At 36.7% G+C, this 23,550-nt stretch overlaps 1 protein-coding gene across 1 annotated transcript in view; it reads left to right on the top strand.

Moving 5' to 3' along the window:
* Nucleotides 1-23,550, top strand: part of LUZP2 (leucine zipper protein 2) — a 326,692-nt gene that overhangs the window by 275,447 nt on the left and 27,695 nt on the right. Inside the window, exons 10-11 of the mRNA XM_052811608.1 lie at nucleotides 3,116-3,190; nucleotides 7,260-7,424. Of these exons, the coding sequence (XP_052667568.1) occupies nucleotides 3,116-3,190; nucleotides 7,260-7,424 (240 nt within the window). The remainder of the gene's footprint in view (nucleotides 1-3,115; nucleotides 3,191-7,259; nucleotides 7,425-23,550) is intronic.

Raw genomic sequence — 23,550 nt, 5'->3', positions numbered from 1 at the left:
ATTAATTGAATTAGGCTCCCTAAAGAACTTATAAATTAAACCAGCAGTAAGACTACTGCAATATGAATTCAGCCTTGATAGACAACAATTTTCAGAAAAAAATTTGATTATTCTGCCATTTTGTGTCTAAGATACAAATAAATATCACTACTTACAAGCGAACGCTTCATCAAAACTGCATTTTTAATGCCAGGATTTTATTCTCACTTGATGTCAGTTGGACTGATATCACTGACCTATTGGCTCAGTTATCTGTGAAATAAAATAAATACACATGAAAGTTACAGAAAAAGTTAGTCCATCAAAATAAGACAGTATTACCAAAAATAAGAATAAGGCTTGATTAATGATGCACTCAGAAAGGCTTTATTAATACATACAAGCTTGTCCTTTGGAAGAATACATTTTCACCGTAAACAGAAAATGTTTTCCTTGATGTGAGCAGTGTTATTAAAATATATTCAATCTTTATAATGGCAGGCATCAATTAAAGAATAAAACACTTTTCTTCCAACTTGGTTTTTGATATGACTGCGGTTTCATTGAGTACAACGTATTATGTAGCACCAGACATCCCCCTGCAAGGAAAGAAGCAGCAGTCACCTGTAACCACCGTTTCTTGCTTTCTATCAACTACCCAGCTTTTCAGGTGCCTACATAACGCATGTGTTGAAGGAAACCAGACACCCTGAAATTCATAACTTTAGCTCTGGTATTCCACTGCTTAAAACTGTAACACAGATGGTGCTGAACGGAGAAGTTGCCTAGTTGTCTGGCCCGCACCGTGTGGCAATCCATCATCTTCCATATGATTCTAATCCTTTAGCAATGCACACCATCCGAGATGCCATCCTGGCCTCTCATTTATCATGTAAATGTTATTTGGTATAATTTCCTTTTTAATGGCAATTCAAATTATTTAATTATATATACTGTTTTTCAAATCTTGCTTCTCATTAATTGAAAATATATGAATTTGTATAACTACTGTAAAAATAGTTTAATAAGTAGCAATTATTAAAATGTTAATGATGTGAGAAATTACTTGGTCTAGTTCTAGTATCTAAAGAGAACTGTCTCTGCGTCAGAGCCAAGCTTAATGTTCAGTCTTTCAAACACTGACTGGCACCATGTTTACTGTGAGTGATATTATGTACCATGGTTAGTAACAAATGCAAATGTCACTGAACTCTAGAAAAATTCTTTTTCTTATAAGTTAGTAAGTTTTTTCTCCAAAAAGCCAGTGATAAGTCCAGTTACATTTTGCAAATTCCAGTGAAATGGAAGTATTCTTCCTGCATTAGATGCTCTGCTGCCAGACTGAGGAACCAAACCAGTGGTCTGATCTGTGTGTGGCGTGTGTGATAGCGACTGGTGTCGGGTGTAAGAAACGTGATGTGGTAGAAATTAGGGACTGCATTTGCAAGAGACTTCCCTGCAGCTGAGGAAGCAGTTGACTTCTGCTTTGAAGCAAGATTCCTTCAAGACTGGTTTTGACTAATGAAACTGTGGCTGCTCTGATGAATCCACAGATAAATGCCTGATCCTGTTTTAAAATGCGACTAAGTAGTTCTTTATGTGGGCAGGGAACTGAAAATTCCAGGCTTTTGTTGTTTTATCAGCCAGTACACCCTATGCCTAACATTAATAAATGTCACTTGAGGTATCTGCTGAGGTCTACAGGCTTGCCTAAGCTAATAAGCATCAGCTCTGATATGTGCTGGAAGTACGGTCATTGCCCCGACCCAGAGACCAAGTGAACCTTGTTTTGTAGGGTTTATGCTAAACAGCATTTACGTTGTGTGGCTATACATCAGGCTGTGCTACAGTCAGCAGAGTGCGCGTGCTCTTGAAAAGCCTGGCAAGAAAATAGTATCTGGCTGGGGATGAACTTCAGAAACCCGCTGAGCATGGGGTGGTGTTGAGGGAAAGGGTGCTTGCAAATACTTGGTCAAAATTAAAATGCGTTGCTCTTTAGCTGAGAAATGAGAACTTTATCCAATTATTCTTGATGCACAAAATGTACATTACCAAATCAGAATTTCAGAGAGAAAAGAAAACTGATTAGTCCGGTATCTTTCTCTATGGTTCCCTTCATAAACGGTGAAATCAACTAGTGACCTGGTTTTGTACCTTATTCCTTTTGGTTGCATTGTAATGTGCTATTAATGACAGGGCTGAGAAGTGGAGCAATCTGGGAGCTCCAGAACCTCCAATGGAAGGTTCTTGCAGAGGATGTATTTCCCTGAAGAGAGCAGTCTGTGCGTGTCTGGCTCCTAGGGAAGGGGAGAGAAAATTACTGCCTGCCTTTACTGAGTATTTAAAAGCATCTTCTGAACCCCTGCACTCAATACATTGCGTATACATTGTAAAAAGCCAGATTTCCTCCTGAAGCACTATGCAGGAAAATAATGCGATGTCATGTAAAAAGCCAACAGCCCTTTCTCACAGAGTGCAGGCTGCTTGCCTGACCCTGACTTCACACACAAATCTCCCCAAATGCTTTCTCACTATGTAGTTGCATAACTAGCTATTTTGTCAGTTTTCCTTTCACATTTCCAGGGAAGGAGATGGAGAAACAAATCTGGACTTAACCCCTTGTATACCGGCAGATAGTAGCATTTCATAAGGTGCCTACATGCATGAATGTTTGGGTGTTTTCTAATTTCTCTGTTTATGCCAAGTTACATTAATGTTAGCATCCTAACGTTTAAAACTACAAAATAGTGTTTCAAATTACAAACAGAAGTCAAATAAATGAACAAAATAGTAAAAACTATTTAAATACTTTGAATTTTTCAGAAGGATATTATGGCATAATTCTAAATACTTTATAGTATAGAGTTACTTTTGCTACTGACCTTGAAATTAGAGTAAACTTGCATTCACATAAATGGAGCACATCTGAGCCCAGTTCCCACATAAAAATACACTTTTTCTCAGGAAAAAAGAACCATCCCTTGAGGCCTGGTCTTTTTGCAAGCAATTCTGACCCAATTCGTATATATTACTTGTAAAATATATATCCTGTCCTCTCTCATAGGCACTGCATGAAAAATTATGGGGAAAAAATGCATTGTAGATTGCATCAGCTTTTTCTTTTTTATTCCCACAGGCACAACAGCTAACAGATCTGGAACAAAAACTAGCAGTCGCAAAAGATGAATTGGAAAAGGCAGCCCTTGACAAAGTAAGAAGTGTAACGTAATGTGAGCGTGTTTATCTCTATCAGCTGTGAATGTTTCAGTGTAATTTGACAAAAACAAATTAAAGTCTTGCAATGATTTAGATGCATACTTAATTGCATGTACCTGGGAGCAATGCTACTGAAATCAGTGGAACTAATTATGATGCATGAAGTTAAGTACAGCTGCAAAGTTATTTAAAAGGAGGCCAATCAAATTAGAAAGAAACATCTCAAAAACCCACAGAAAGCCAAACGCTACAATTCTTTATGTGCAAAAGTACACTAACGAGAATGTGCCTGTAACCGATACGATTTTTATCTGAGGTTTAGTCATAGTTCCAAGGAGGATGCAGCATAGAAAGGGGTCAGTCTCTTGTTAGAGTGGGACTGATGCGACAGAGCTAACTCTTCCGTGGGCAGAGGAGCCCACTCATGTCTGGGAGGCTGCGCGGAATCCCAGGAAGGGGACAAAGCAGGACACGTTCATGCCCGTCAGCTGTGCAACAGGGGAACTTTCTTCTAGATTTAGGCTAGCTGGGAAGAAAATATCGTGTAATAGGGAAGGAGTTTATCAGAAAGGAAAAAACTTCGATATGCTATCAAAGACTACTTTTGGGGGTTGGTTTTCTAATATTTTCAGGTTCCGTTAGACATTAAAAAAAAAAGTATTGCCCTTGCGCTAAAAGCATTTTTCTTTATCTTCAATATTTCAATCACTGAAATCATCCTCTTGAGTGAGGATTTGCATCCAGCATTGCAAAATGCCATCTGTGTAAGCAATGCTCGCAGTAGCATTATTCAAACCTCTGTGTGCGTCTGGTGATAGATCATGTGTTTCTTGTTAGTACTGAGCAGAACTCCTCCACATATTAATTTAAAAATTAAGCATGTTCCTTCTTTGCTCATACAACACTCACAGACGTGGTCTCTCACTAGTGCCAGTATACTGCCTGTGGCAATGGCAAGAGAGCAATGCTTACCGTAAATATCTTCTAAATGCAGTTATTCATTATAATGCAGACAGTTGTGAAGGAGAAAGCAAAGAACATTTGACATCAGGAACTTTTAATGAGAATGCTGTTAAGGGATTCTGTTTGCAAATTAAAAGGGGATTTGCAGCACACTCAACTGACTTGTCTGACCCTCTGTTTCTTTCCTATTAAATGTTATAGAATTTTAATTTAGGGCTCAGTTGTGGTTCCATAGGCTTAACCAGAAGCCCAGTGTCATCTTCTTGCAAATCATCATTGAGAGAGTCTTTGGATGGTGTCGTTGCTTACATTCTGTGAAAGTGCAGTGGAAATGGCAAGCAGGAGTAAAAAAAGCAGTGCAAATGAAGGAAGAAACCAAAGTTCATGCCAGTGAGAACTGCGAGACAGTTTTAGGAGACTAGAAATACCTGTATTTGACTAGTTCTAACTTGCAGAGTAATAAGACTAAGTTGTAGGTACCTTTCTTTCCTTGTTAAGAACTTTTTTTGCATGAACTATGAACTGAAAAGAGTTAAAGACTGCCAATGGTCCATCCATGTCTTCGGTGAAGGCTTTGGCCTTAACTGTTTTGGCAACGTTAGCACGCCTAGTTTCAGCTAAAGGAATGGAAGCAGTGCGTAAAGCAATGTGCCTTTTTGGAACGAGCTGTATTTGAAATGAATAATTGAGTGATCGAATCTCAAACTGTACCTGTAAATAGGCATTAATTTGTATTTTTCTGTTGGGAGGGTATCAGACATTTCTATTAAATATTAGTTTGAGCTGACAGTGGACTTAGTGTCTCTCATTAAGTCTATCTACACTACAACACTTTTCTAGTTCCCGTGATGGACCCTTGGAAGACTGACAAATTTTGCATTACCACAGCCCAAATTATTCTGTATTGAATCCAACCACACGACAAGAGTATAAACAGATCTGGGAAATCTGAAGACATTCATCATATGTTGGCAGTATTTTGACCAGCAAGCAGCTTGCTTTGACCCCAATCACATCTCTGCGGGGTCATCAAGAGCTTTGTCAAACAACATTACGGGTTCCAATACTGTTTCCTTAAGTTGTAGTCTCATGCTACCCGTTTATACGACTCCTATCAGTAAAGTCAAAATTGAATTTTGCTACCCACAGGATGAAAATAAAGTAACCTATTCTGCTTTTACCTTTGGAATGGCAAAATGGCTGGCCGTAGCCAAGGCAGAACAGGGACTGGGTGGCAGGGGTGGGAGGTGAGAGGATGAGAAATGGTCTGGAGGGTTTTCCGGACAGGAGGAGTGTGGTTTCAGAACAGTGTGATTTGCAGGGAGCACTAGGGTCATATAGTGCTGTAATGGCTGAGTCCATATCTTCAGGCAAAATTAGACAGTCTGCTACCTCTGCCAGGTTGGTGTCTGAGCTTATTTTGACGATGTCAAATGGTGATTTGTGTTCTCTGTGCAGTCACTTCTTGAAAAGATGGGGAAAAGACATATTACATGAAAAGAAGTATGCTAAGATCTTCTGCTGTCAATTAGAAATTAAAAGATCTCCGAGTCAGATGGATAAAGTAATCCTTTCCCTTTTACACTGCCATTAGGTCAGAGATAGATCAGTCTGACTCCAGGTTCATACATTTTAATAAGTAATTCATGCAAAGTGCTGTCCTCTCTGATGATAATCTAGCATTGCTCCTCACTGCACACATCTTAAGGGACAGACATTCAATTTTGTCTGTTTGCAAACAAACCAAACTCTAGTCCATCTCCTATTTCTTTGATTTTCCTTATTGTGCTGTGCATTAATAGTCTTTTTATGGTTGTCTTTGATCCTACCATTGAAATGTACCCTACTAACTGTTTTTGCTTGTTTATTTTTAAAGAAACACTCAGATTTTTACAGTTATGAGATGTATTCCCTGGCTGCAGTTCAGAGGAACTTTACCTGACATAAAACATGGAATATTTGTCAGGTTCTAAAAAATACTTGTTTTTCAAATAAACTGAGACAAGGTGGTATATGCCAAATGCCATTGTTTAGGATTTGTATAACTGTGAAATATTTTCATATTGTATATGTAATATTTCACATATGTAGTATGTGGTGTGTCATGTTACCTATAATATATTTTCCATCAACTTTTGCCATGGTATACCTTGATTTAGGTATCTTCAAAAAAAATCTTTGAAGGTTGAAATGTGCTGATGTAGCCTCTATTTATAGGCATATTCTTAATATAAAGAATAAGAGCAAGATTATTTTTTTTAAAGGCCAAATGCTGCCTAACTCCCCCTGAAATGAGTATAAGGAAGTTACCTCAATATCTGACTCTAAGTGTTTTGCTGGGATGGAGCAAAGATTTTAAAATGAGGTTTCCTCAGTGCCGTACTTACCTCACTGTTCTTACTGTCCCAGTTTATTTCAATGACAGACTGCTATTTTCATTAATACATCTACCTCTATTTCTATGAGTAAAATAGCAGTGTTGTAGCATGAGTTGCAAGCACTTCGCCACTTAAAAGTTTTAGTTCGGCTTGATGGACAGTAATGGATCCGGACAATCATATTCTTAAGAGGTGAAAAGGCCTATGCTTTATTTACTGTACACTGCAACAGCTTAACATGTTCCTGAGGGAAGTCGTCTTTGTTGGGTTAAAATCAATCTTTATAACTTGTGGAAAAATACCAATTATTCTGAACTTTATAAACAAAATTCCATGCAAAGTCTGCGGCTTTGCAATACTTGTGAACGTTTACTTCTCTGTAACTGTTGCGTGTAAAAGTCTGGACACTGCATGATATTTGGTAGATTGTATTTTTGTTTCTTTTCAGATGAAATAATATTTAATAATTATTGGCAATAATCAGTGTGGATAAAACTGTACGGAGGAAAGGGAAGAGCGCAATGACTTTCTGGGCAGTTTGGTGTGTAATGCACAGTAACCTAATCCTATAAAAAAACTGCTTTAAACAGCCTTAATTTCTTCTGTTAATAAGAAAAAGCAGCAGCTGTTCATAAATGTTTGGTTTAATGCGGAGAGCGAAAGCAAGCAATTCTGTTCATAATAACACATCTTAGAGAACTGATGACTTCTTATTTTCCCCAGGAGTCACAGCTGAAAGCTCTGAAGGAGACCGTGCAGCTTTGCCTGTCTTCCGTTCTGCACAATCAGCCTCCCGTTATGAATCTAATCCCTTCAAAACCAGCTGAGAAGCTGACATCCCTAGTTACAAAGGGCTCAAAAGTTCCATTTCAAGTGACAAGCACCAAGGTACAGTTTCTCTCTCGGGTTTTTTTTTTTCCAAACATCTTTGAAAGTTTGTCCTGTAAGAGCATCAAACTGGAACTAAGGAGGATTTTAAATTCATTGAAAGACTAGGATGAAATTTGGGGATAATTCTAAGCCTGTTTCTGCTGTCAATAAACTTTTTTTAAAGTTAGGAAGCAGCTACTTTTTTTGCTGAGGAACAAAATTCTGTCTATCACTTGCTCAATGAACCATGTCTGCATAACAAATCTACAAGGAAGATGGATTTGCATCTGAAATAAGCGAGGATGCTAATTCATAGGATTATTTACCTGTCGGGCACTGATAGCGAGTTTGTGGTAATATGGCATTAAATAGTAACACAGTTTTTGCTTGTCGTGATTTTTTTAGTGAAAAAGACTGATATAAAAACATAAAATAGTCTGGGGGATACAAATCGAATTTGCCAAAAGGGATCTATGAATTGATAATAGGCCACAAGGAATATTCTAATCATGCAAGATGGGAAGAGCAGTTTAGGAGAAAGGATGAGAAAAAAAATTGATGAAAAGTGTTTTGATTCAATAGATTCAAGCATTTTAATACACTCAAGATTTACTGTGATTAACAACTGTCCTGATAATTTTCATCTCCAGGGTTGCATTTTGCTGATGTATTCAACTGATTCAATAGATCTAGAAGAAATCTGTGATTTCAATTAAAAAGGAAGTTTTACAGCAGAATGACTAAAGGACACTTTAATGTCCTCCTTAAATTCCAAAAGTCTTTCCTGAAATATAAATAGGAATTGCTAACTCATAGCCCATTTGTAATTCTTATACAGCAGCTGTTGATATTCACTATTAGTACAGAGGCTGAAGCCAAAAACTAGTAATCTTTCTGTATGTAATTAGAATAAAAATGTAATTTCAGAATATAATTATAAAACTGGATCTCGCATTGCTACTTTTACAGTAATGATTGTCGGTTCCTTAATAACTGTTTTATAGGAAGAAACCTTCATTCCCCGAAATTACTACCTCTGAAGACAAAGCACTGTATTCATTAATAGCAGCACATGGGGATATTAGTGCTCATTTGGATTAAGATCACTGGTTCTATGTTCTGCGGGAGAGTGGACTCTTCTTTTGCAGGTCACGCAGACTGAGCTTCACTCTGGGATCTCAGGAGCACATTTTTCCTGGTTAATGTGGCTGTAGAATTGTCTATCTGGTTCTTATTGTCCATCTAATCACGTAGGAAGTGTTTGTGCCTCTGCCATGAAAGCACAGGTGTACTGAAGGATAAGGACCAAGAAGCCACTATGCCCGTGTCCAAGATTGGTGTAGGGTCAGAGCCTTTGAAGCATTTGAGGTCTCCTTGGTTTTACAGGTATTAGTGTAGTGCAGCGGAGGAAAGGGGAATACAGAGCAGAGGTTAGAATTAGATGTTTGATATTTGACTGAAACACAGAACACTCTTCCTTCCTTTTTCTGCAATCATATAGATTTTGTGTTTAATGTTCCCATTTGTAAAATGTATCAGTATTTCCATGCTCCAACCTTTTGAGAACCAGCGTTATGTCCTGTGTATCCAAAAGTGCTTGAATCAGTTAGGCTGCCTTGTTAATAGACATTGCTCACATTTCTCTGTACTTGGCACATGCCATGAAAATGTCTGAGAAAATAATGGTCTGCAATCCTCTTCTTCCACACGTTGACACCTCATTATTATAAATCTGTGCATTATCTGTGATTATAAAACCACTGAAATCTGCTACTGTGAAATAGGTTGTCAAAGAATCATAGTCAGTCCATAATTATACCCTCTGCACTTGAAGCTGTATTATAGAAGGCTTTTTTTTATGATGACATCCATTCTTATGTATCTTTTCCTCAGCTTTTTCTTCCTCTTACAAACCAACTAACTCTAACTACAGATGTACAGCTTCCTTTTTTATTACATTTGCATAAACATTTTGATATAGCAGGCTAGTATTTTTAGGGGAATACAAATGTGTGTAATTACTTAAATATGTTTTCGTATGTAAAAATGTGAACTTCAGATGAGCAGCACTTATGCATCTTGTCATGTCTGATAAGCAGCAGTTTCACCTTTAGGAAAGAAATCATGATGTGTTTGCTAAATATCTTATTTCAAAGATATTCTCATCCAGCCTAAAAATTGCTTTCTAAAAATGCCAAACTTATTTTAAATCCATCGAAGGGGACATCATACGGTGTATGACACCTGTATCACTTGGGGAAAATCATCCCTGGGATTGGCGTGCTTCCTGCTTAAAAAAAAAAAAAAAGGTGCAAACAAGCAGGTTGTATATTTGTATTCACAGTTGGTAACCATAATACCTCAGTGCTTGTTAGCGATGATATTTAACACAAGAACATGGTGTAGAAAGGATAATTAGGAAAGCAAATCACCAAATTTCTTGGGAAGGTTAATTTTAAAAATTGATTTCCTAGTGAGGTATTTTGGTCTTTCTAGAGAATGTGATATAAAGAAGCATAAATCAGGTTTAAAAAATCAGTGCAAATCGGTGCATAGAAGTGCCTGAATCGGTGCAAAAAATTTGTTGTTCTGGATAGCTTAGTAATTTGGAAGAGTGGGTAGTAATGGGAAATTCTTACATTTAAATCATAGAAAAAGTTCCCTTAAAGCGACCAAAAGCAGTATCAGTCTGAGGTGCGTTTTGTGACTTGTCTTAAATGGGCAAGAATGTAACATACAGAATTTACCGTTTGAATTGGCCCTAACATTTCAGACCAAAACCATTTACCGGTCATGTACCTCTCATAACATTGATACTGGTGCTAGTTTACTGGGCATGATGGTGTTGGGTTGACGGTTGGTCTCAATGATCTTAAAGGTCTTTTCCGACCTAAATGATTCTATGAAAGCATTGACCATTACAAATGGATTTAGGGCTCTGTGCATACAAGTTCAATGACACTAACAACTAAAACCAAGCGTAACCACAAGGCTGGTCATTAATCCTGAACTATGAGGTCTTTAACTTTCTGGATTGTTGACAATTATTTTTATTACATAGTTTCTTTTGCATTATAATGCCACAGCAATAACCATTCTGTGTTCTACCAGTGGAAAACGCTTCCAAACTAGTTGAGGGTTGTCGTATCTGGCTTTTGTTGTAGCAATTTCCTTGCCTCATTCCCATTGCAGAGGTGATGATGAAAGAAAAAAATGAAGAGAAAGGAGGAGGACTGAAACTCTGCTTTCTTTTTTAATCTCCAGATGAGTGCCTAAGGACCTGGGTGCTTAAAGACTATTGTTAATGGATGGAAACTATAACATTTCCTAGGTTACCTGCTATGGGAAATGTGGGTTGGTATAATCCGCGGGTCAGAGCACTGGTACTGACTTCCTATTGCGGCATCTCCTGCACTTACTGTATCTCGGCATAACAAACAACTGCGTGAATTTATACGGAGTTAGTAGATGGAATGCATTCTTACTCCATTTGTTTTAATTCCTCTTTCTGAAAAGGTTAACATTATACCTTATAAAAATTGTAATAATAGTTATCTTTCAAATAACTTTGGCTGCGCAGTGTAAAGATACCTGTGCTCCAAATGCAACAAAATGAGCTTTAGTAACACTCTGGAAAATTAATGGCAAACCAAAATCAGAAGTGAAACAGAAGAAGAGTCTATTTCCAGTAGCGAGGTTGAATACACAAATCGTGGGGAATACGGTGACACAGATAGCAGCATAACAGTGACTAGTTTGCTCTATAGCATTTTTGCCTAATGCAAAACCATTGTTTCATGTGTTCCCCAAATGAATTCCTTCATTATAAATGCCCTGTGGTTTTTGTGTATTTTGTCAACTGCACCATTTTAAGAGTGGAAATACGCATGAATTTCAAACGGTGAAGGAAAACATCCCCTCCCATATTGTACATCGCGTAGGTGGAAAGACCACCTATGAATACTACTTCAGCGTCCTAGTCTTGGAGGACATACAGGCCGAATAAGAATGAGAACTATCCTTCTGTAGAAATGCATAGTACGGACTGAAAGGGGAACTACCACTCCATTTTTAAAAGATTTTAAAGATCTCACAAGAAAATGCATCACTTCTGTGGTGAAAAGGGCTCCAGGGAGCTATTGCCTCTGCCTCGCATATATTGTGAATATTGTGGACTCCAGCACGCATTGATGAGTGTAAAAATTCAGAACGGTTAAAGTACTGTGGGCCATCCTCCTTTCAGCTGGAAAAAAGTACTTCATTCATCCTCCATCAAAGTAAGCTTGGGGAACTTTGTACCTTTATTAAGCCTAAGAAAGTGTTCTTGGTAGAGCAGGAACGAGGAGAGCTTGTCAGACTGTTCAAAGAAGGTACAAGCCTGGAAAGTTGGTCAAGAACAAGGTAGACTCTGAAAACCATTTTGAAATGGCCATGTAGGAAATGAAGAGGCTGAGTTTTTCGGTGTTGGTACAGAAATAATGTATTTAGGTTAAATTTAAGCTCACAGTTATTCTGAGAGCATAGATACCGAGCGTCTGCTACAGACACAGAGCAAGGCTGCTGAAAAACTAAGATGATTGTAGTGTCAAGAGTCTTAGCTTCTTCACTAATTTAATCAGGGGTTTTGAAGTTATTTTTAAAAACCTATTTATAAAGGATCTATGGTTTATCTAGGAAGCCAGACTATTTCTTAGGCCTTATCCATTTCATTCTACAAATGTAGAAATGATTGTTATAAATATATATAAAAATAACAACACAGTAGTTAATTATTTGTATGAAATATTAGTTATACTGTTGTCATACTACTGATAATACTGTAGGATATTATACTTATATAATTGACTAGAAATTTGAAAAAAGAAATATAGTTACATATGTACATTTCTTCAAAATATACAAATACATTTTGAAGGAAAGAAGAAATGTCTGGAATGTGTAGGCTGGACCCAATCCATGTTTATGAAGACTGAACAGAGGGTTTTTTTTAATTATATTTTAAGAGTCTTTTTGTAGATCCTAGAAAACTAACAGAATAGCTTCAGTTTCATGAAAAATTAACCAGCTGAATGTAGCAATGTATCGTCTCGTCTCTCTCCCTTTGTGGTCAAGAAAGAAACCTAAATCAGAACAAATTACTTAAGGAAATAATTTCTGTTTTCTAAAATCAGAGCTATTACCGTTCATATAATTTATCGTAAAATTCCAGGATAAATGAAGGTTCTGACCCTTTGAATAAAGTAATTGCAAATTCTTTGCTCAGGAACCTATGAAACGACACAAATATAATTATGGACTTATTTTTGTCCTTACAGGAAAGATTAAGACACTGAAAGCTTTTCTAATGTGTCTGATTATTTTTACTCAGGGTGACCTCCGTATAACATGCTGAAAACATAACTTGGAAGTTATTTCTCTTTAGGCATTGCGTTTCAAACTGACATTATGGTATTATGTCAGGAAGCACCCCAAATCTTGTGTGTAATAACTGCATCCCAGAGACAGAAAGATGAGCAAATGGACTTCTGAAAAAGAGATGATAGTCTGAATTTAAAAAGATATTAGTGAAATGAATCGGATATCTGAAATTCAGTGTGTATATCCTTTCTGGTAACATAGTCTCTGTTTTATGGCTTTGGAAAAACAAAGCTTTAAAAAGTAAAATATTTTGACTGTTCTTTTCCAATTTTCCATTGATTTTTGCTGTGTACTTCCTCGCTGTTGCCTGAATCATTCTCTGCACCTATCTGGTATTTCAGACCATGAGGGCAAAGAAAGGCTCTAGCGGTCAGGTTTTTTCCTCTATTTCCTTGCTTGCTTTCATTCTCCTTTGTTCTTTGTTCCTAAATAGTCCTCATCATTTCTCCTAGCTTACTACTTTTCAGCATTATTCTCTCATTCTGTCTAGCTAAGTATTCTCTTCTGCCATCTATTCCTTCCTTAAATTTAAGAATAATAAACCTCATTACGCTATTTCTTTTCCTATAAAATGAGCATTGAGATCGCAGAGAGCCCAGTGTTGTCTGAGGCAGCTTTTTTTAAAGGGTCTGTTTCAAAAAGATCACAAAATATGAGGTTAGACCTGAAACAATGACAGGTTTTAAACACAAATTAAGCCTGCTTTGTTGGCTGCTATGGTAAATGAATATTCTACGTAATTGTGAAAAACACATAGAGCAAAACTTTTCATTTAATTGAGCTCCAGGATAATACAAAGCAATGCAGATATGGCATGGCGTGCTCAGATTTATTTGGAAATTAAGTGTATGCTCACAATTGAGGGGAGGAAAAAAAAAAAAAGGTGTGTATCCTCATAACTTTATCAGAGGAAACAGAGGTTGAACCTGAGGGCACAAAATATAGTATCTGTGGTCAGCTATTAGTAAACAGCAAGAGCATTGAGGGCAGTCAATAGATTTCTGCTCCATTAAAGCCTTAAGAAGTCGGCCTCTGTGGTACCTCAGTGCTTGTCTAGTTTTGTGGCCTCAAACTTTGCTTCTGCCAGAGTTAATGAGATATCACTGACACCTGCAGTTTCAGTGACCTGTAGATCATTGCATTCAGCATGGGGATTGGAAAACTGTAATTAAAAAAAGAAAAAGGCGATTACTAAATGCAGAGTCAGCCACATTTTGTAATACGCAGTAATGACATACAATCACATAACCCTTTCCTAACGTATAAACATTATGAGAATAAAATAGCATTGAAAAATGACACTAGCCATTGTTTTAGAATTTAATTTCAAAGAGAGTAAGGAATAGCTGTCTCCTTCTAGGGTGCTTACCATAGAAATCTCGGGTACTATAAGTATCCGTAAGGCTAATGTAGTAAGAAATTTGTTTTTAAAAAGATAAAAGGTAATTTAATAGCAGAAGCATGACTAGCATGACCTATTTCTTCATGTAAGTCTCTCCTGTTCTGCTTTTTATAGGTCTCTTTGGGCTTATAGACTTTTATTCTCATTATGATCAACTAGATACCAACCATAGTTTTGTATTATTTTTAATGATGATTCATAAGACCATGGTAACTCTTTCTCGTACCTTTGATTTCCAGAATTTGCTTCAGATTGAGTATGTTTTTGCTGTTGCCTCAGAAAGCTTCCACGGAACTTTTTCTACAGCCCTGTTTCTTCAGTGACTAAATTTTAATAAAATTTTATTGCATGCTGGAAAACGTTTAACACCAGAGATCATTAAATTGAAAGCTGAAGCTCTTTGCTTTTTATTACTTACTTTAAAGAAGTCTTCATTATTAGCACATTATCTTGATAGTAAATTAGTTTTAGAGGTTTTTTTCAACTGAGTACAATCAAGGGAAATTGGAAAAAAAGCACCTGGCATCTCTTATTTAGTCCATAACCCAAACCCAAGATCATTCTCCTTCAAGTTTTAGTGACACGATCTTTATGATTATCTTATTTTCATTAATTGTTTGACCTCACTCCTCTTTGTTACAGAGTTTAAGTAACTGGACTGGCCCATTACCCCAGGGTTCAACTCTGAAATTAGCAATGGGCTAATGGGCCGAAGAGGTAGCTGGTAACCAGTTATTACTGCACTTTTTGTGGCTGTTAACTGCAGGTCAGTTTGCATGTGTATGAAAAATACTCCAAAGTCTCACTCCAAATATCCTCCTCTTTAATTAATGTCTTTACTTACCAGATGCTTCAATAAAGTCTCCCACAATCTAGTACATAATATGTCTCAAAAATACTGTGGGTTACCTCTTGACAGTAGTTGAAAAGGGATACGAGTACATCAAATTTAAATTTCTTAAGGGATGTTTTAAATAACATCAAAAAAACAGATTGTTAGGCCTGGCTAATGGTCTTGCATGGACCTGGGGATTAGCACGGGCAGCTTACATCCTTCTTCTCAAATTCTGCTTCAGTCTAAAACCAGGCCCATGTGCTAGAGCAGCCTCAGGCTTGCCGTGACGTTCGGCTGCTTTCTGGATAAGTTTATTTATCTTTTTCTCTATCACAGGGGAGAAAGAGAAGATCCCCTTAATTACTTTTCAGATGTTATTATCTTAGAGATAGCTTTCCTCACCTACTCCTATCTCATAACAAGTGATGGTTTTTTTCATGTTTCTCTCTCTCTTCCCCCCCTGCCCCCGGTGGCAGTGGAGATGATTGGGGAAACATACAGTGTTTCTAATTTTAGTTAAAGTTGCGTTTAGCAGGAAAATAGTAACACATTATTTTATCTTATGACTTTCCTAGCTGATGTGTTTGTTACATGTTCTGTTAAAAAATATGCATATGTGAGCAATGAAAACAAAACTGAATTTACGTGCCTTTGCAGCTGCGCATTAGTAAACTTATTTTAAGGTTTGCTAGTATCAGAACTTCTTTCTACCGATGTTACATGTTAAAGAAGACACGAAATGCGCAGAGGATCTAATTAATCATTTTAAGTGGCTTACAAACTTGAACGTCATTGTGCAAGTACTCCTAAGGGAATTTCGCTACCCAAGGATATATTGGAGATTTATTTGAAAATTATTACTGTGGGTATCCTGCATACAATATGTTTTATTAATCTACTGTTAGAAAGTTTCACTTGATATGTGTATATAGAGCCAAGTGGGAAACATTAGAGATAGTAAAGTGATTTTTTTTCTTTGAGTTGAGCAAAGACATGATTTGGAAAATATTCACAAAGAATATATTGATTGACTCTAGGCACTTTGGCCATTAATAGGAATTCTCTAGCAATTTGATTAAAAACATTGCATTGAATCATAAAGTGTAAGAAATGCAGAATGGCCTGGGGACAAAGCCGAGGCATTCAAGTTCAATTTAGTCTTGAGCAAGTTAAGAAATTAACTACTGGCCTACACCTGACATCTCATCATCTTCCAGAATTGTTAAGCTCCCGCTTATTCTACATTTATTATTTTATGTTAAAGTAATAATAAATAAAATTTAAAATAAAAAATAATAAATAAAATGGTATTTTATTGCCAATGAGAAAGTAACATAGTCTGAAGGAATGTCCTCTCATATAATGGAAAATGAGACATTCGATTAAAATAAAAAAACAACTTTTAGTATCAAGCCTATATTTGTTCAAATCCCTAAAAGTTAAGTGGACGGTACTTAAACTGAATGTTTCAAGTGGTGAAAAATGGAGTCATATAATAAATGACTATTGAATCTTCTTTATTACTAAATATTTTGAGGTAGTTTACAGATTATTTATGGAATCCTATTTTCTCATATCTTTTGAAAAATCATAGTCCTCATCTCTACTGATGGAACTGTGGTCATGACGTTAATTGTATTGTCAGGTATTTTTTTATAAGAACAATGACCTTTATAAGAAGGGACTTAAAGAAACAGACAATTGGAAGCAGACAGAGTTTATTTTGGGAAAGCTTTCTCTACCAGGATTCCTACCTTTTCTTAAATCAATAAGAAAGCCGTTTTAAGGCATGATTGGGGAAAAAAGTCAAAGTCTCAAAAGGAAAAGCATTTCTCCAAGTAACCTCATTTATGAAACTCAGCTTGTGGTTCAGAAGGATTCCAGCTTCACCGAGCAGGTCCTCCTGGGGTCTGTAACTCTTCTGGGGTCGGGCATCTTTGGCTTTGTCTTCCTGAAAATGGAGATGTTTATGTCTGTGACCGTAATTTCAGTAGCTGCTTTGTTCACCTGGGAAGACTGTAATTGCCTATAAAGCATATTCTGACGGTGTGTATTATTGCGGCTCTGAAGTGTAAGAAGTGTTACACAACGTTCATTATCCCACAGCTAATTGCTTTTTCCTTTGTGATGCCTGTAGAAAATCAAGACTGTTACAAAAGGAATGTATTTGTTTGGTTGTTTCAGCTTAAGTATTATAACATCAACCCCCCCCACCTTAAGATGCTTAAGTATCTTAATAGTTTTATAAAAGAAAGGTTTGATATTTTCTCTTCTGCAGTGAAGGATAGCCTGTTTTAAAACTTTAGAAATGGTGGAAAAATTAAGAGAAGTAGGTGTATTGATACGTGAAGTGGAAGGTATATTGATACATGTAGTTGTACCCTTGAGTATGCAGCCATCTCTGCAGCCATCTCTCTAGCCATCCTTGAACTTTGCATGCTACAAAATATTAGATATTCAAACTTGCCTGCTCTATAAGAAAAAGTGATGGTAAAATTTAGCTATTATTAAGGGAATGTGAAATTACAGGTTTGTATATAATGTAATATAGGTATTTGACTCGTATAAACATATTAACAAGTTTTTTCTCTAATAATACTTCTTATATGTATGATGATCCAACAAAACCTTCTGTTTTTCAAACCTCATTAATTCTATTTCCTTTTCTTGTTGTTTTAGCTACAGATACACTTACAATAGACATCTAGAGTTACTGCTAAACAAACGGTTATTAGAAGAAATTTGAAGTGAAATGATCCATATCAAGGGAGCTAATTGCATTCTGGCATTAGACATAAGCGTTCACGAGTAACTAGGCCACTCAAAAAATAGACTTCTGCTGTCTATCCCCAGTCTCTGATACCATGCTGGAGTAATATGTTGGCATCAGTGAAGTTGCTTTACACTGTGAATTTATTACATTGTCATATATACTCAGGACAGAAGAAACCTGTGTAGACATCTAGTCTCACCTGGAATATTTGCTACAAAGGTTTTCTGTAAAAATTTTGATGTATACCTTGATATTATGCACTTGTATAAAAACTCCTGAGGACATCCATGTCCTCAGTACCAGAAATTCAGCAAAAAGGAGTTATAAACACCTAACTCAGACCTTCTTTCCTACCTTGCACATTGTGATCCCGTGTAACTGAAGTCCAGATTCTTCCTGTTCTTACATGGACGTTCATTAGAAGAAAAAACCTAGGTAATTCTCCCTCTCCCTCTGTAATCTAGTTCAGCTAGGCAGAATTATAACCACCCCTTATCGTCAATTACCCTTGAGCATATTTTGGTTTTTAGATATCAGTTAAAAGAGCTGAACAGACAAAATCTAGACCAGGACAGTAAATTTCATTACAGAATAAATTAGTATCTGACATATTGTATCATCATTGCTGAGTGGTCCTAGAAGCATTCTACTGCTCTGAGGAAAATGCCACCTGACTTTGCTGTCCAGCCCATTATTATTTATTATTTAAATTGGACTAATGTGAGTTAAGCTCTTTCCAAACACATTTTGTACTTTGAAGAGCCTGCATGGAAATGCCTTTCCCTGTCAAGCCAATATATCACAACTGACTCCAGTGCAGCCCTGGCAAATTACATACTGGCATGTAATCCAGGCAACAGCCCAAAATGATGAAGAAAAAGGACACAGATAAGCACATGACATACTACTAAGTCAAAAGTTACTGAGAAAAACTGTGATTAAAGAAATGATGTGGAAACAAATTCATGTATTAGTAAACAGTATGTCCAACAGCTGTCTCTTTCCCTTGTAAATCCTGCCTGTTCTCTACTGTGAAGATTGCCACTATCTTGATGAAATTTGGTTTTAGACTACCTTTCATTATTCTAAATTATTTGCTATAGGAATCATTAGGCATAGGATCGAGAATTATGGAAAGCTTTGGAAGCTAGAGATGTCAAAACTCAAGCTCTTATAATTATAGTCCTATTTTTTTTAATTTTCTTTAAGTTCAGATTTTAGAATGATAACTACCTGCTTAATATTTCACCAATCACTTTATGCAAAGGGTCCTAGGAGTACTGGGTCATTACGTGTGTTTTGTAGAATGGCTGTAAACCCACTTCGTATTTATGGGAATACGAATTTACGTCTCGGGTATTTGTAATTTGTCAGAAAACACACCCTACAGAACAGAAGTGCTATAAGCTACAGATAATGGCATTCATCAAGGCTGAATTTATGTACAAGTACTACTGTGCTGTTTATTTAGGCATCACACTAACATGACTGTGTAACCGTCAGTTTGGAAATATGTGATGGCTTTCTAGCAGGAATGTATTTTCTGCAGTTTTAGTACTCTTCAAATATTGAGTAGAAGGGGGCTGAAATGTATAATTCCTAGTACACTGGCATAACTGTAGAGACTAGTAAGGGCTTTACAATTTTTATTTTTCTCTTCATAAATTTATGTTCTCATTACAGTAATAAAGTACAAACAATAACCCCAACTGTCTTTAATTTAGCTGTCCTGAGCATCCAGAGCAGTCCAGCTCCAGCTGATAGAGAAGACAGCAGAAAGAGCTGAAGAAGCAAGGAGAACTAGCAGCCTAGCTGGTTTAAAGCAAGCTCTGTCTAGCCCCAGTGACATGCTGCTCAGTATTTTCTGATTGTCCTTGCTTTGTAGACAGATTCTGCAGCCTTTGCTGCCTTTTTTTTTTTTTTTAGGACTATTTATATTTTTTCCAGTAGTTACTTACTTGATTAGAAAAGCTCTCAACAGGAATGGAGATGAATGTTTGTGATATTAGCAGACCTGTGAGGCACATACAGCTGCATTTGCCAGGAGCAGATGATAAACTGTGTAAGTACAACTAATAGCTTACAGGCAATAAAGGGATTAATTCCTTTTAGATGGGAAAGCTTCCTTGTATTTTAATTAAACAATGCAATAAAAAACTCAGTGCGTTTCTAAAATGCACATTCTTTGATAGAAGCAGACATCTGTCAAGCAGACCTGGGAGTTACAATGCAAAAACCAACAGTATAATATCTTCTTCTTCTCTTTCCCCCGCTATATTTGCCATCATTTCCCCTGCCTCTGGTATTGCCGACATTGTTGTTAGTGCTTTTACTTTCTTTAAAGAACTCAAATAATAATACAGCTGCAAAGCGCATCTACAAGCTCTACACCACCCTCTGCACATAATTTCTCTAACACTGTAGAGTACTTAAAAGATTTTTGCTAATACCTTTAGTTCCTTTACTCTGTTTTACTATGAGGTTACTTTAAATGCATTAAGTATGGGCTCATTTAATTATTTGAACTTTTTATTTATCACCTCTCCTATATTGTAGCTCCTGATAGGAAGTTGAGAAGTACTTATCATATTTCTTTCCTGTTTATTCTTGAAAATATAATATTTCTACTTCAATTTCTTGTCACAAATTCTGCCATGAAGGAACGTCTGTAATTGAAATATCAACCACTATGTTAAAATGAAAATCTCTGGGATTTGAACAGGCTGCTGATTCTATATTTTAGTATTGCAAGCTCATATTCTTGGTCCAAACTAGAGTTGGTGTATTCATCGAGTTACCCAGATCTGTCACCAACCAAGTACAATTAGAATGAAAATACCAATGGTTATATCTGTGTTTATACAGAGACAAGTTTATTATGATATGATTTTATCTATTGTGATTTTATATTATTTTCTCTTTTCTGATCAAATAGTCTGCCTTTCAATAACCACAGAAAGTTCTCAATCCTCTTCTCTCTGCTTATATACAACGGGTTCTTCTGTGCCTATACAGTAAGCAACATCAGTGATTCACACACAGCACGAAGAAAATCTGTCCCACTGCCAACAACAAACTTGTCATGAGTTTTTGGTCATAGCTTATCTGGCAGGAAAAAGTCAGTAAGAGGAAAATTTATTCGGTCATTGTTACTGATACTCATGTTGTTGAAACTGTTTTAATCGATGAATGTTAGAGAACTCTGGGTCACAATTTCATTAGCTGCTCATTGAATCCAACGCAGAAGAGCAAGAAAATGTATTTGCAGATGGGATTGTGATTGCTCATACAGGCAATTGCTCAAATTTATTCAGTTACCTGAAAAAAATCTACATTCATATTTAGCACATAGTCTAGTCACAACAAAAAAAGTGACAAACAGATGAACAGATTGTATTTCATCTGACACATCTCCAAATCTAAACTTTGCTTACTCTTGGTTTACTGTGAAAAGACTGTGCGGAATGAAAAAGGGATGCGTGACTCAGGGAAATAAAAAAATAAAAAAAAAAAAAAGCCCATGTAGAAATGTGGAAAGAAGTGATATAAAATAAAGTTGGTAATTTAACACTGGGAGGGAAACCTTTTAGCTTTAAGGATGCCTTTGAATTCAGAAGGCTAAGAATTGTGCATAATTCAGAAGAAATCTTATATGAAAGCTTGGGTTTATTATTTGTAAATTATTTTGCCTGTGCAATGATCAATGTGGAGCTATGGAATACCTCATCACTGAGGAAATGTGAATAAGATAAGGAGTAAATCCTTCATGATTGTAAGGCAGCGCACTTGTGCTAGCTGAGCACTTAGCCTAAATTGTCGCTGATCCAGCGTGGGTGTATTATCTGTCGAGAGAAAAGAGCTGTTCCCTCCTTGTGCTTTGTGCTGCAAGTTGTGTCCTTGCTCCTGCCATTCGGTGCTTCTAAGGGAGGGCCGATAACCGAAGGAAACCTGCTCTCCTCTGTTCTTACAAAGGCAGGAGAATACAAGTTGAAGGTAGTCCTTTCCTACATTTAGCAGCTTTACTCTGTCAAATATTGACAGAGTGTTAGTGGAGAAACACTGAAGTAGGCGTTTCAGTGCGCACCACGTGCCTTTCGAATGCTTTTTCTCTAACCGGTACCCCTCTGTATTTTGTGCCTTAGGGTGTATGGCACCAGTATGACGAAATAAGAAAACCTGTTGGATTAAATCTAGTTTCACAACACAGGATTCTGATGGTTTGCACCACATCCATATGCATCTATAAATGCTCTCCCTACTAAAAGAAATGTAACCAAAATCCACCATACCTATCCTTAAACTTTGAGAATGCTACTCTTCACTCACAAGTTTTCCCGTGGAGGAAGGGTATATATGACTATCATATGTTTTTAGAAGTCCAAGTCTTGACCCTGTGCTCATTATTTACAGAATAAACCTGTTAAAAATTGATTACAGACCTCAAGATTTTTTTGTTGTTGTTGAGAACACAATTTGCGATGTTCCTTTTCCACGTACTCGGCAGCCCTTTGAATGTAAAGGATTCCTCGAATGTTTTATACTAAAACCAGAAATAGTCTGACAGTATTTGCAAGCATCTTACACACAATCAAAACTACAGGTGTGTTTTATTCACATGAAGTTTTACCTTTCTGACATTTTATTCTTTTATTTTAAAAATTCAGTGAGATTTCCAGTGGTTTTAGAATAGCTACAGTTGATTGGGTCTTATATTGTGGTTTTGGATAATTTTCCTGGTTTTAGACTCATTCTGAAGATGCATTAGAACTGCACAGTCCCTGAACATAGTACTTTCTTGATAGCACATCTTACAGAAACACGGTCCAGCTTCTTAGCTGATTTGTATCAAGATCTGTGCTAATTCATATCAATATTCCTTTGTTTAGGTGACTGGTTATTTCTTTATTAATATTAAGGATCTGAGTCAGAATACCACATGATTCTGCCAATTCTCAGGTAATTGTGCAGGTTCAGGAAAAACTATTACATTTCTGACACTCATCATGTTTTTAGAAGTCCAAGTCTTGACCCTGTGCTCATTATTTACTGAACAAACCTGTTAAAAATTGATTACAGACCTCAAGATTCAAGTTTCTTCTGTGGGTACAGAAGAAACAACACATGATTTGTCTGTACTTAAGATGGCTTTATGGCTGCTGTTTCCCTTTGAAAGTTTGAAATGAGGTATTTAATATCTTTAGTAGCATGTGACACTCATCAGTTTTTGCAGAGTTTAGCCAATCGTTTTCCTCTGTTTATTAATTTTAAATTGCTGTACTATTGAATGAATACTAAAGGCACGCAGGATGATACAGTGACTATAGAGTACCATGCAAATTAATTATTTACATGTTGGCATCATCCATTATCCAATAAATTACAGACACCAGAGTACTTCTAGCTCAGTAGTTGGGCTAGAATTTGGGCTCAGTTGTGCAAATGTTAACCTTGAGGGAACAAACTGCCTTCCTCTCAATTTCCAGTTGTGAATGTAATATCATAGTTTGGATCACCATGAAGTTTAGCATAGCTGTAGTTCCAAATTATGAGACATTTGAAAAAAATACATGCGATTTGGTGATTCTTTGGTTGATCTTCCTTCGTGTTTCTGTCACAATGTGGCAGAGCACTGGCCTAGAGAACTGCAAAGATAGAAAGAAAAGGTTAATGTCTAACTCCCACTGCAAACCGAGAAAAAAGTGAAAAAACAGCATCT

Source organism: Harpia harpyja, chromosome 16 (genome assembly GCF_026419915.1).
Source record: "Harpia harpyja isolate bHarHar1 chromosome 16, bHarHar1 primary haplotype, whole genome shotgun sequence".
Classification (NCBI taxonomy): Eukaryota; Metazoa; Chordata; class Aves; order Accipitriformes; family Accipitridae; genus Harpia; species Harpia harpyja.
Note: the sequence above shows the minus strand (reverse complement) of the source record. Positions and strands in the feature narration are given on the sequence as shown.